The 13,092-nt window shown below is 54.9% G+C and overlaps 1 protein-coding gene across 1 annotated transcript in view; it reads left to right on the top strand.

The window, feature by feature from the left end:
- Positions 1-12,520, top strand: part of DNASE1L2 (deoxyribonuclease I-like 2) — a 16,536-nt gene extending 4,016 nt beyond the window's left edge. The window contains exons 3-9 of the mRNA XM_015409926.1: positions 1,205-1,293; positions 5,257-5,340; positions 6,679-6,779; positions 7,064-7,176; positions 8,307-8,461; positions 9,994-10,090; positions 12,122-12,520. Coding sequence (XP_015265412.1) covers positions 1,205-1,293; positions 5,257-5,340; positions 6,679-6,779; positions 7,064-7,176; positions 8,307-8,461; positions 9,994-10,090; positions 12,122-12,175 — 693 coding nt within the window. The 3' untranslated portion in view covers positions 12,176-12,520. The remainder of the gene's footprint in view (positions 1-1,204; positions 1,294-5,256; positions 5,341-6,678; positions 6,780-7,063; positions 7,177-8,306; positions 8,462-9,993; positions 10,091-12,121) is intronic.
- The last annotated feature ends 572 nt before the right edge of the window (positions 12,521-13,092 follow it).

Genomic DNA, 13,092 nt, shown 5'->3' with positions numbered 1-13,092 from the left:
CCCCCCGAAGAGGGTGGGAAAGGCATCCGGCACCTCTCCAGGGGGCCTCAGTCTACAGGCCAGAAGGGAGAATCCAGCTGACACCTCTTTCCACCATTGTCTTATTTATTGATTGCTTTTACGTAATTTCAGTGTTGGTTTTAATTCAAATCACTTATTGTCAGGGGTCATTTCGTAGAAAAAGAGGCGCAGGAGCTCATTAGCAGAACTCATTAGCATAACTTATTTGCATATGCCACGCCCCCTGACATCACCGGAAGTGTGTCAGGAGGCAACACCCACCGCTCAGGCTCCACTGGACTGTTTTGGTTGGCTAGCCATTGGGGGGACGGTACGTGCAGCTCTGCCCTGGCAGAGGAGGGAGATTGTTTTGGATTGCTATCTATCCGTTTTGGATTGCTATCTATGGGAGGGGGCTGTGCAACATACCTGGCTGCTTCTTGCTCTGACTGAGGGCTGCTGGGAGCAGGGGGTGGGGCTTGTTGCATGTGCCCGCCCCCTGGGCTCTTTACTGCCGGAGCTCCGCTCCTGTGCGCTCCTGCAGGAAATGACCCCTGCTTATTGTATTTTACTCTGTTGTGAGCCGCCCTGAGCCCTGCTTGCAGGGAAGGGCGGCCTGGCAAATCCAATTCAATAAATAAATAAATAAATAGGGTTGCCAACTTCCTGGAGATTTGGGAGACAAACCTGGAGAGGGTGGGTTTTGGGGAGGGGATGGACCTCAGCAAAATACAACGCACCACAGAGTCCACCCTCCAGTGCATCCATTTCCCCCAGGGGAACTGACCTCTATAGTCTGGGGGTCATCTGTAATTCAGGGAGATATTCTGGCCCCATCTGGAGGTTGGTAACTGTAGGTCACACTCCCATCCTGGAAATGGTGAGGCAGACAGAAGACACTGCGGTGGCCAGGGTGAAACAGCATTAGTGCTTAAAGGGTCGGTTAGGACGACGGAGACCCAGATTCGAATCCCCACGTCACTGGGCAACCTGGGGCCAGCAGTTCCCTCTCAGCCTCACCTACCTCACAGGGGTGTTGTCAGGACAACACGGAGGAGGAGAGAAATGTGCTGGCTGCCGTGGGCTCCCTGGAGGGAAGGAGGGGAGATACTAAAACACGCATAAAAAATAGCACACAAACACACACACACCCCTGCACACTAATCCAGTGCTAGTCCCTGAACAGGACGTTTGCTCATTCCAGATCCTCTCCCGCTACGACATCGCCCTGGTGCAAGAGGTGCGCGACTCGGATCTCAGCGCTGTCACTACCTTGATGGAGCAGCTCAACAGGTGCGCCAAAGGACATGTTGGGAGGGGCGGGCAGAAGCCCAACAGGTGCGCCAAAGGACCCTGAGGGAGGGGTGGGCAGAAGTTCAACTGGTGTACCGTGGAAAACTGCAGAAGGAACAGGCAGAAACTCAACAGGTACACCAAGTGAGATTAGAACAGGTAAAAAGAAGTACTTCTTCAGCCAACGAGCAAAGAACACATGGAATTCACTGCTGCAGGAAGTGGTGGCGGCTACAAGCATAGACAGGTTCAAGAGGGGATTGGATAAGCATCTGGAGCAGAGGTCCACCAGTGGCTCTTCGCCACAAGGGATAGAGGGAACACTCTGTCTGGGGCAGGGATGCTCTGTATTCTTGGTGCTTGGGGGGAGGGCAACAGTGGGAGGGCTTTAGTGTCCTGGCCCCACTGCTGGACCTCCTGAGGGCCCCTGGTATTTTTGGCCACTGTGTGACCCAGAGTGTTGGACTGGATGGGCCATTGGCCTGATCCAGCATTGGCTTCTCTTATCTTCTTATGCCTGGGGCAAGTGATGCTCTGTCTTCTTGGTGCTTGGGGGGCCACAGTGGGAGGGCTTCTGGAGTTCTGGCCCTGCTACCGGTGGACCTCCTGGTGGCCCCTGGGGTTTTGGCCACTGTGTGACACAGAGTGCTGGACTGGAGGGGCCACTGGCCTGATCCAACATGGCTTCTCTTATGCTCTTATGCCTGGGGTAGTAATGCTCTGTCTTCTTGGGGCTTGTGGGAGGGGGGGCAACAGTGGGAGGGCTTCTAGTGTCCTGGCCCCACTGCTGGACCTCCTGATGACCCCTGGTATTTTTGGCCACTGTGTGACACAGAGTGTGGGACTGGAGGGGCCACTGGCCTGATCCAACATGGCTTCTCTTATCTTCTTATGCCTGGGGCAAGTGATGCTCTGTCTTTCTGGGGCTTGGTGTTAGGGTTAATACGAGGGCTTCTGGAGTTCTGGCCCCACTGGTGGACCTCCTGAGGGCACCTGGTATTTCTGGCCACTATGTGACCCAGAGTGCTGGACTGGATGGGGCATTGGCCTGATCCAACACTGGCTTCTCTTACGTTCTTACTGTGGGACAGGCAGGCAAAAGCTCAACCGGTACACCAAGTGAAATTGCGGGAGGGGCAGGCAGAAGTGCAGCACGAGGCCCTTCTCCCACCTGCGTCTTGCTTAAGCCTGGAGTCTGCACCACACACAGTCTGTTCCAGCCAAATATGCGAACTTGTACAGCCCCCAGAAAAGGACGGAGAGAAAATGCACAAGTGTATAATGGAGGGGAGGGGGGGCATGGTGTAGCCCGATCTTATCAGATCTTGGAAGTTAAGCAGGGCCAGTGCTTTTGGATGGGGGGCCACCAAGGCAGGCTCTGCAGAGGAAGGCCAGGGCCAACCACCTCTGCTTCCCACTTGCCTGGAAAGCCCCTCGCTGGGGTTGCTGTAGGTCAGTCGAGACTTGACGGCAGTTCCGTACGTCCACATTGCCAAGAATGAACAACATTTCTGCTCCTGGTAGTGGCGTCAGAGAGGTTTGCAGAGGCCGGCCTTCACAAAGATTCAGATTAAGCCTTTGTGATTTTCTGATGGGACCCAAATCCCTCTGTTGGGCACTCATCCGCTTGTGGACTTGAATAGGGACTCCGTTGTCACCGGTAGCACCTCTTCGCTCACAGTGAAGCTCTTCACAGAAATCTGAGGAAGAATCAGAATGAGTCCATTAGCCAGAGTTGCTTGTGCATGTGATGTTCAGCCTTTTCTACTGTGTGTACATGATCTTCGGTCAAGAGACTGCATACTGTTCCATTCACCACTGGCAATGCGTGTGCCTTTCTTCTCTCACTCCATTTTGGGTGGTAGTACTGAGAACCTTGAGGAGCTGCGATGGCTCAAGTGCTTAAGACGCTGAACTGCAGGCTGTGGAAGGTCAGTAGTTCAGCAGTTCGAGACCCGGGTGCCGCATGATGGAGTGAGCTCCCATCTCTAGTTCCAGCTCTTGCCAACCTAGCAGTTTGAAAGCAAGAAATTGCAAGTAGATCAATAGGTACCACTTTGGTGGGAAGGTCACAGCGTTCCGTGCACCTTGGTGTTTAGTCATGCCAGCCACATGACAACGAAAATGTCTTCAGACAGCGCTGGCTCTTTGAAACGGAGATGAGCACCGCAACCCTAGAGTCGGATTCGACTGGCTTTCGAGCAAGGGAACCTTTACTTTTACCTTTTTACTGAGAACCTTAGGGGCCATGGTGGCTCAGAGGTTAAAACGCTGAGCTGCAGACCGGAAGGTCTGTAGCTTGGCAGTTCGAGACCCGAATGCCGCATGACGGAGTGAGCTCCCGTCTCTGGCCCCAGCTCCTGCCAGCCTAGCAGTTCGAAAGCAAGACATTGTAAGTACATAAATAGATACCGTTTTGGTGGGAAGGGAACAGTGTTCTGTGCACCTCGGTGTTCAGTCATGACCACGGAAACGTCTTTGGACAGCGCTGGCTCTTCGGCTTGGAAACGGAGATGAGCACCGCCCCCTAGAGTCGGATTCGACTGGCTTTCAAGCAGTTGAAACCTTTACCTTTACTTACTGAGTACTTCCACCCTTTCTTCATCCAAGCATCCTCCCTGGCCATCTGGCCTGCCCGCCCCACTAAAATGAAATCCCAAATTGCGAGTTCCGTTGTCCCTTTCAAGCTCCTGTATGGCCTCAGTAACTCCATCTTTGTTACAGGCTGGTGCTTGGGTTCTGTGAGGAGGCGGCCAGCAGGTCGCTCCCAAAAGAACATTCCTCTCTCTGGTGCTTGTTAGCGGCTCTTAGCCAGGAAGCCTGGGTTGTTTCCTCTCCCCACTAGACACCAGGCTCATCCTACTATTTGGGGTACCTTGATTATTCAGAGCCCGCAATGAGGGTACAAGTGTGGTGTCGTGGTTAAGTGTGCGGACTCTAATCTGTGAGAACCGGGTTTGATTCCCCACTCCTCCACTTGCACCTGGCTGGATGACCTTGGGCAAGCCATAGTTCTCTCAGAGCTGTCCTTGAAAAAGAGGAGTTTCTGTCAGAGCTCTCTCAGCCCCACCGACCTCCCAGGGTGTCTGTTGCGGGGAGGGGGACGGAAAGGAGTTTGTAAGCCGCTCTGAGACTCCGAGTGAAGGGTGGGGTATAAATCCAATCACTTCTCTTCTTAGTTTTAGCTACACATTTCATCTCGAGGTCTGGCTAAGTTCTGCTGGGCGCGTGTGCCTTTGAAACCCAGCGCATGGAAGCTCAGTCGGCTATTTCTGTAAGCCGGATCATTGCTTATTCAAATCTCCTTGTATGCAAACCTGGACCCTCCATATTGTTTCCTTGGGATTTCTGCGAACCGGGGGGGGGGGGTCTTGGCTTGAGCCCCAAACAGCTCCCTCCGGAGTAGGCCCACACCCCTCGGCTTGGATGCAGATTGCGCGGTTGCCTCCGAACCGAGGAGAACAGAGCCCAGAAAGGCTCTTAGGAGAGGAAGCAGCCCTTGGCTCTGAGCCGGCAAATGGTTAGAGCTTCCTCTTTGGTTAACTATTAGGAAATTCTTCCTTAACGAGGAGGAGAACTTCTGAAACCGAGTAGAACAGCGGGGAAAGAAAACCCATGTGGCTCCTGAAGAAGAAAGAGACAGTTGAGGGCAAACGGGGGGTCCTTTGGGTCTGAGAGGATATTTGGCCAGTGGGGCTTCTCTCTCTCGGCCCCTCTCCGTGGCAGCTCCTATCTCCAGGCAGGGCACGGCGTGCTTCCCTGGGCAAATATGCCGACCTCGTGGCAAGAAGGCACCTGGTCAGGCCTGACTTGCGTTGGAAGGGTGGTTGGCCCATGGGAAGGAGATTGGCCCATAGCTCAGCAGCTGTGGGAGGTGAGCTGGTCTGTTGTGCCAGGGAAGGGAGTTGCGCCCCGCCAGCACTGGCGCTGCCCCCTGCCCACGTTCTCCCTCTCGCCATGCAGGGCCTCCAAGAACTCCTATGACTACATTATCAGTGAGCCGCTGGGTCGGGAGAAATACAAGGAGATGTACCTCTTCATCTACAGGTACGGAATCAACTTTGGCTGGACCCCTGCGGCCACTTACTCGAGAGTAAATTTATTTCGCTGGGGCAAAGCACTTAAACCATTCTTCCCCCAAGTAACTCAGCTTGGTTCAGGGTACTCTACACTCCCACCAATAACAGCAAAAGGCAGTGATTGTAAATACTGCAAAGTGGGGGGAGGGTGGGTCAGTGCCAGAGCCTCTGCTTGGCACCCAGAAGGTCCCAGGATCAGTCCTCAGCCGCTCCCTTGAAAAAGACCAGGCAGGAGGGGATGGGAAAGACCTCTACACCTGAGACCCTGGAGAGCTGGCAAGAGGGGCTGTGGCTCAGTGGCAGAGCCTTTGCTCGGCATGCAGAAGGTCCCAGGTTCAGTTACCGGCATCTTCAGTGGGAGAGAAGGTCCCGGGTTCAGTTACCGGCATCTTCAGTTAAAAAGGACAAGGAAGGAGGTGATGGGAAAGAGAGGGGCCGTGGCTCAGTGGCAGAGCCTCCGCTTGGCATGCAGAAGGTCCCAGATTCAGTCCCTGGCAGCATCTCCAGTTAAAAAGGACCAGGCAGGAGGTGATGGGAAAGACCTCTGCCTGAGACCCTGGAGAGCTGTCAAGAGGGGCCGTGGCTCAGTGGAACAGCCTCTGCTTGGCAGGCAGAAGGTCCCAGGTTCAGTCCCCGGCATCTCCAGTTAAAAAGGACCAGGCGGGAGGTGATGGGAAGGACCTCTACACCTGAGACCCTGGAGAGCTGTCAAGAGAGGCTGTGGCTCAGTGGAACAGCCTCTGCTTGGCAGGCAGAAGGTCCCAGGTTCAGTCCCCAGCAGCATCTCCAGTTCAAAGGACCAGGTGATGTGAATGACCTGCCTGAGACCCTGGAGAGCTCCTACGAGCCTGAGTCGATGAGACCAACCTTGACGGTCTGATTCGGTATGAGGCAGCTTCATATGAGACAATTAGCTTGAGCTGTAGGGGTCCCCCTGGATGGGAGCAGGGTCAGTTCTTGGACCCAGCCACCCCCAGGCAGCAACCCAGGGGGGATTCAGCTGGCAGGCAGATCTCAGCGACACAGGAGGTGATTGGCATCCCTTCGTCGCCCGGCACCTCTTCCCCCTGGCACCAGCCAGCAGGGGCACCAGCTGCGGAGGCAAGGGACACCCCTTGCTCAGAGAGCCCAAGCCCTTGACCGCCCCCCTCCCAGCCCGATGCTTCTGCTTCCCTACAACAGCAGTTCCACAGTGGGAGTCCCATACGCCAGACAGATGCCACAACCTTTTCCCAATGTCGGGGAGCCACTCTTTTGGTCCAGCTCTAACATGGCCGTGCCTTCTGTTCCTCTGCTTTCTCTCCAGGACAGAGAGCGTCTCTCCCGAGGCCCAGTACCAGTACCCCAACCACAACGACGCCTTCAGCAGAGCCCCCTTCATCGTGAAGTTCTCCGTTCCCGGCTCAAGTGAGCCAAGGGGCAGGGACCCCCTTCCTTCCTTCCTTCCTTCCTTCCTTCCTTCCTTCCTTCCTTCCTTCCTTCCTTCCTTCCTTCCTTCCTTCCTTCCTGCTCCTCCGTGAAGTGCCAGGACTCGGCCTCAGTGGCCGGGGGAAGGCACAGGAGGGCAAAACGTGGCAGGAGGGCAGGCGGGGAGTCCGGAGGGCCTGGGGTGGGTGCCCCTGCCCCTGCATGCCTTCTGGGGCACGGGGAACGCGAGGGTGCCGTCTGCCAACTCTGGTTCTGTCTCACAGAGGGAGACCCGCTGATCCTGGTGCCGCTTCACACGCCTCCGAGTGAGGCCGTGGCCGAAATAGACGCCCTCTACGACGTTTACCTGAAGGTCATTGACAAGTGGGGGACGGATGTAAGTGGCCAGGCTAAGGAGGGGGGGAGGATGGAGAAGCAGGGGGAGGATGGAGAAGCAGCCCCCCCCCCGGTCGCCCCCAGCCCTGCCTCATTCACAGATCGCTCTCTAGTGGTGACAGCAGAGACTCTTCAGTGAGAGTTCCTGGTTAACCTGGCAGGCAGGCCTTGGGGGGGGGGGGAAGACGCCCTCACCTTGAACACACGGGAAGCTTCCTGAGACTGAATGAGACTGAATGAGACCATCGGTTCTTCCCTTCCAGTCTTGTCTACTCAGACTGGCAGTGGCTCCACAGGGTCTCAGGCAGGTCATTCACATCAACTGGTCCTTTTAACTGGAGATGTTGCTGGGGATTGAACCTGGGACCTTCTGCATGCCCAGCAGAGGCTCTGCCACTGAGCCACGGCCCCTCCTGACAGCTCTCCAGGGTCTCAGGCGGAGGTCTTTCCCATCAACTCCTGCCTGGTACTATCTAACTGGAGATGCTGGGAATTGAACCTGGGACCTTCTACATTGCAAGCGGAGGCTCTGCCATTGACTCACAGTCCGTCTGGACAGCTCTCCAGGGTCTCAGGCGGAGGTCTTTCCCATCAACTCCTGCCTGGTACTATCTAACTGGAGATGCTGGGAATTGAACCTGGGACCTTCTACATTGCAAGCGGAGGCTCTGCCATTGACTCACAGTCCGTCTGGACAGCTCTCCAGGGTCTCAGGCGGAGGTCTTTCCCATCAACTCCTGCCTGGTACTATCTAACTGGAGATGCTGGGAATTGAACCTGGGACCTTCTACATTGCAAGCGGAGGCTCTGCCATTGACTCACAGTCCGTCTGGACAGCTCTCCAGGGTCTCAGGCGGAGGTCTTTCCCATCCCCTCCTGCCTGGTCCTTTTTAACTGGGGATGCTGCCGGGGATTGAACCTGGGACCTCCTGCGTGCCAAGCAGAGGCACTTCCACTGAGCCACAGCCCCTCCTTCCGTAAATCCTTGACTAGAAGTGGGATTAAAGGGAAACCAATCCGAGTTAAGCAAACTCTCTGGCCCAGGGAACCCAGCCCCGGCCTAGACGGGTCCCCCAGCAGGGCTTCTCCTCGTGACGCCCCCTCCCCCTGGCTGCCCCCTTCCCTTGGCAGAACATGATGTTTCTCGGAGACTTCAACGCCGACTGCAGTTACGTGGCGAAGAAGGACTGGGCCTCCATCCGCCTGCGCACCAGCGAGGTCTTCAAGTGGCTCATCTCGGACTCCACAGACACCACCGTGGGCCAGTCGGACTGTGCCTATGACAGGTAGGGTAGCCACCCTCCAGGTGGTGGCTGGAGACCTTCCAGGATTATAATTGGTCTCCAGACAACAGAGATCAGCTCCCCTGGAGAAAATGGCTTCTTTGGAGGGTGGGCTCCAGGGCATTATACCCCGCTGAAGCCCCTCACCGTCCCCACACTTTCCCCCCAAATATCCAGGAATTTCCAAACCTGGAGTTGTCAACCCTAATAACAGGTGAAAGGTACCCATCCTGACCAGGGGTCATTTTGTAGAAAAAGAGGTGCAGGAGCTCATTAGCATACCTCGTTTGCATATGCCACACCCCCTGACATCACCGGAAGTGTGTCAGAAGGCAACACCCACCGCTCAGGCTCCACTGGACTGTTTTGGATTGCTAGCTATTGGGCGGGGGGGGGACACGCAGATCTGTCCTCGCAGAGGAGGGAGAGCTTGTACCTGAATAAAACTTGGTCTTAAAGGTGCCACTGAACTATTTTGGACTGGGGGGGCGAGGGGGGGGCTCTGCAACTTACCTGGCTGCTTCTTGCTCTGACTGAGGGCTGCTGGGAGCAGGGGGTGGGGCTTGTTGCATGTTCCCGCCCCCTGGGCTCTTTACTGCCGGAGCTCCGCTCCTGTGTGCTCCTGCAGGAAATGACCCCTGATCCTAACATTCAAGGTCCAATGAGTGACACAGTTCTGGGGTTCAGCCTCCTCACCTCCGCAGCAGATAGACTGAGGGCCACAACAAGCCCTGTGAGCCTCTCCGGGAGGTTCACCGGTGTGTCTCTGCCACTGGCTCTTCGCTGACATCTCTAACCTATGGTGGCAGTGTCCAGAGGAGGGCAACAAAGATGGTGAGGGGTCTGGAGCCCAAGTCCTGTGAGGAAAGGTTGAAGGAGCTGGGGATGTTTAGCCTGGAGAGGAGACGACTGAGAGGTGATATGGTAACCATCTTCTAAATCCTTGAAGGGCTGTCCTATAGAGGATGGGGCGGAGTTGTTTTCTGTTGCCCCAGAAGGTCAGGCCGGAACCAAGGGGTTGAAATGAAATCCGAAGAGTTTTTGGCTAAACATTAGGAAGAACTTCCTGACAGTCAGAGCGGTTTCTCGGGAGGGGGTGGTGGGCTCTCCTTCTTCGGAGGTTTCTTCAACAGAGGCTCGATGGCCATCTGACAGCAGTGCGGATTCTGTGAACTCAGGCCGATCGTGAGTGGGAGGGCAGGAAGGGTTGCCTCAGTGCTTAGTTCTTGTGGCCATTTCTTACACGCCCAGGGAAATGCGGATCACCATTTTGGGGTAAGGAAGCAACTTTTCTCCAGGCCAGTTCAGCCCGGGGATCCTGGAGGTTTTCTTTTGCCCTCTTCTGGGCATGGAGCAGGGGTCACTGGGGGTGTGTAGGGGGGGAGGTTTTTGTGAATTTCCTGCCTTGTGCAGGGGGTTGGACTAGATGACCCCGGAGGTCCCTTCCCACTCTATGGTTCTGGTTGAATGAGGGAACTGGCTGCTGGGTCCGCACCTGGAAAGAAGTGCTCCACCTGTGCCCCTTTACCTTCCAGGATCGTGGTGAGCGGCTCAAGGCTGAGGAAGTGGATCGACCCCGAGTCTGCCAAGGTGTATGACTTCCAGACTGCCCTCAAGCTGAGCCAGGAAGAGGCGAGTCTCTCTCCTCCGGGGGTGGTTGTGGGATGGGTTTAAATCACGAGGGGGCCCACTGATTTAAGCGGCTCCTTCAGTTTTCCGTTCCTTACCTTTCCTGATCGTTGCTCGAGCAATTAAAGCATATCCTAGAATTCAAAAGCTCCCGAGAGAGGGGATGAAGGCAGTCGATTTAGGCGAAAGGAAAACACTCCTGCACGGCACAGAAAAACAGTGCCTGGAACTCGGGACGCAGCGACGGCTGGTCACTCAGATGGCTCCAAGGAGGCATTAGACAAATTGGTGGAATGTCTACTAGACAAATTGGTCTGTCAGTGTCTACTAGCCATATGGGCCAAATAGAACCTCCATGTTCAAAGGCAGTGTACTTCTGAATGCCAGTTGCATGCGGGAGGGCAACAAGAGGGGCCGTGTTGGCTTCTGTGGGCATTTCCAGGGCATCTGGCTGCCCTGCGGTGGGAAACAGAGAGCTGGGCCTTTAGTATGATCCAGCAGGGCTCTTGTGTTGGTTTTAGAATTTATACGCCACCTCTCCAGACTGTACAAAGTTGCTTACAAAACAATACAGCTTCAAATTCAATATCAGTTAAAAGTAATTTTAAAAATCAGTTAAGGGAGGAAGGGCCAAGTAGGAGACTTTTGGAAAACGGAGGGCGGAGGAGCGCAAAGAGTGAAGGCCCCGGCCAGGGATAGATCTTCTTTTCAAAGCAGATTCAGGTGGGTCATCGTGTTGGTCTGAAACAAAGTTGGAGCCCAGCGGCATCTTTAAGACCAACAAAGTTTAATTCTAATGCAAAGAAGTGTGCATGCATATGAAAGCTTAGACCCTGAATTAAAAACTTTGTTGGGCACTGAGGGTTTCTGCATCCCTCCTCCTCTACGCTTCCCATACAAACAAAAAAAAACCCTTATATTTGTTATCGCCCCTTGGCATTTTGCCACCAAGGAGGGCACGTTCACAGGGCAAAGCCCGGGGCCTTCGGTGACTGCCACTAGGCTTCATACAGATGGTCTCCCAGTTGCTCGCTCTGACACATCGCCCCATGACCATCCCTGGAAGCTGTTAAAATCCCCTTCTGGTAGCTCCGGATTTCTGCATCACAACACATATGAACACAAGAAGCTGCATCAACATCTATCAAGATCGGTCTTGCCTATTCAGATGGGGAGCGGCTCTCCAAGGTCTCAGGCGGAGGTCTTTCCCATCACCTCCTGCCTGATCCTTTTTAACTGGAGACGCTGGGGACTGAACCTGGGACCTTCTGAATGCCAAGCAGAGGCTCTGCCACTGAGCCCTTCTTTACAGCTGTCCACGGTCGTCTTTCCCATCACCTCCTGCTTGATCCTTTTTAACTGGAGATGCTGCTGGGGACTGAACCTGGGACCTTCTGCGTGCCAAGCAGAGGCTCTGCCACTGAGCCCTTCTTTACAGCTGTCCACGGTCGTCTTTCCCATCACCTCCTGCTTGATCCTTTTTAACTGGAGATGCTGCTGGGGACTGAACCTGGGACCTTCTGCGTGCCAAGCAGAGGCTCTGCCACTGAGCCCTTCTTTACAGCTGTCCACGGTCGTCTTTCCCATCACCTCCTGCTTGATCCTTTTTAACTGGAGATGCTGCTGGGGACTGAACCTGGGACCTTCTGCGTGCCAAGCAGAGGCTCTGCCACTGAGCCCTTCTTTACAGCTGTCCACGGTCGTCTTTCCCATCACCTCCTGCTTGATCCTTTTTAACTGGAGATGCTGCTGGGGACTGAACCTGGGACCTTCTGCGTGCCAAGCAGAGGCTCTGCCACTGAGCCCTTCTTTACAGCTGTCCACGGTCGTCTTTCCCATCACCTCCTGCTTGATCCTTTTTAACTGGAGATGCTGCTGGGGACTGAACCTGGGACCTTCTGCGTGCCAAGCAGAGGCTCTGCCAGTGAGCCAAGGCCCCTCCACAATGCAGGTGTAATTCTCACCAGAAGGGCCTTATCTCACAAGCTGCTCTGCAGGGCTCACAGCTTTTTCCCTGTTTGTCATTCCTTGCAGGCTCTAGCAGTCAGTGATCATTTCCCCGTGGAGGTGACGCTGGGTTCTCAGTGACAGTCCTTGCTACCTCATGTCGAGGGAGGCCAAAGGGTCGCAGCCGCTGGGCCTCCACCGCAGCCCATTTCTTCACTCTGCTGCATCTCAGTCTTCCAGCCTCCCAAGAAGGTCTTCAGCTGGGGTCACGTATACCTCTCCAGAAGCAGACCCAAGAGCCCAAATGTCGCAGGGCAGGATGGCAGCCAGGCATTTTCCTCCCCAGTAGCAAACTCTGAAGTCCAATCTCACCACAATGCAGCGAATTTACAGCATGCATTTCTCAAAGCAGGAATCCATTTTATCGCACAGAATGAAGTTATATATTGAACGCATGAAGCTGCCTTCTACTGAATCAGAACCTTGGTCCCTCAAGGTCAGTATTGTCTACTTAGACTGGCAGCAGCTCTCCAGTGTCCCAGGCAGAGGTCTTTCCCATCACCTCCTGCCTGGTCCTTTTTAACTGGAGATGCTGGGGATTGAACCTGGGACCTTCTGCATGCCAAGCAGAGGCTCTGCCACTGAGCCACAGCCCCTCTTGACAGCTCTCTGGGGTCTCAGACGGAGGTCTTTTACATCACCTCATGCCTGGTCCTTTTTAACTGGAGATGCCTCTGGGGATTGAACCTGGGACCTTCTGCATGCCAAGCAGAGGCTCTGCCACTGAGCCACAGCCCCTCTTGACAGCTCTCCAGGGTCTCAGGCGGAGGTCTTCCCCATCACCTCCTGCCTGGTCCCTTTTTCACTGGAGATGCCGCAGGGGATTGAACCTGGGACCTCCTGCATGCCAAGCAGAGGCTCTACCACTGAGCCACAGCCCCTCCCTTTCAATATTAATAGCTCCGGCTGTATCTAGATTTTTAAAAAGTCATTTCACAAGCTTGTTGACTTTCAATACTCAGCTCATTTTACGGCTTTGGACGGCGTTTTCCTTTCCC

This window comes from Gekko japonicus, unplaced genomic scaffold (assembly GCF_001447785.1).
Source record: "Gekko japonicus isolate JY-2015 unplaced genomic scaffold, Gekko_japonicus_V1.1 scaffold78, whole genome shotgun sequence".
Taxonomy (NCBI): Eukaryota; Metazoa; Chordata; class Lepidosauria; order Squamata; family Gekkonidae; genus Gekko; species Gekko japonicus.
This window is presented reverse-complemented; position numbering and strand designations above follow the sequence as displayed.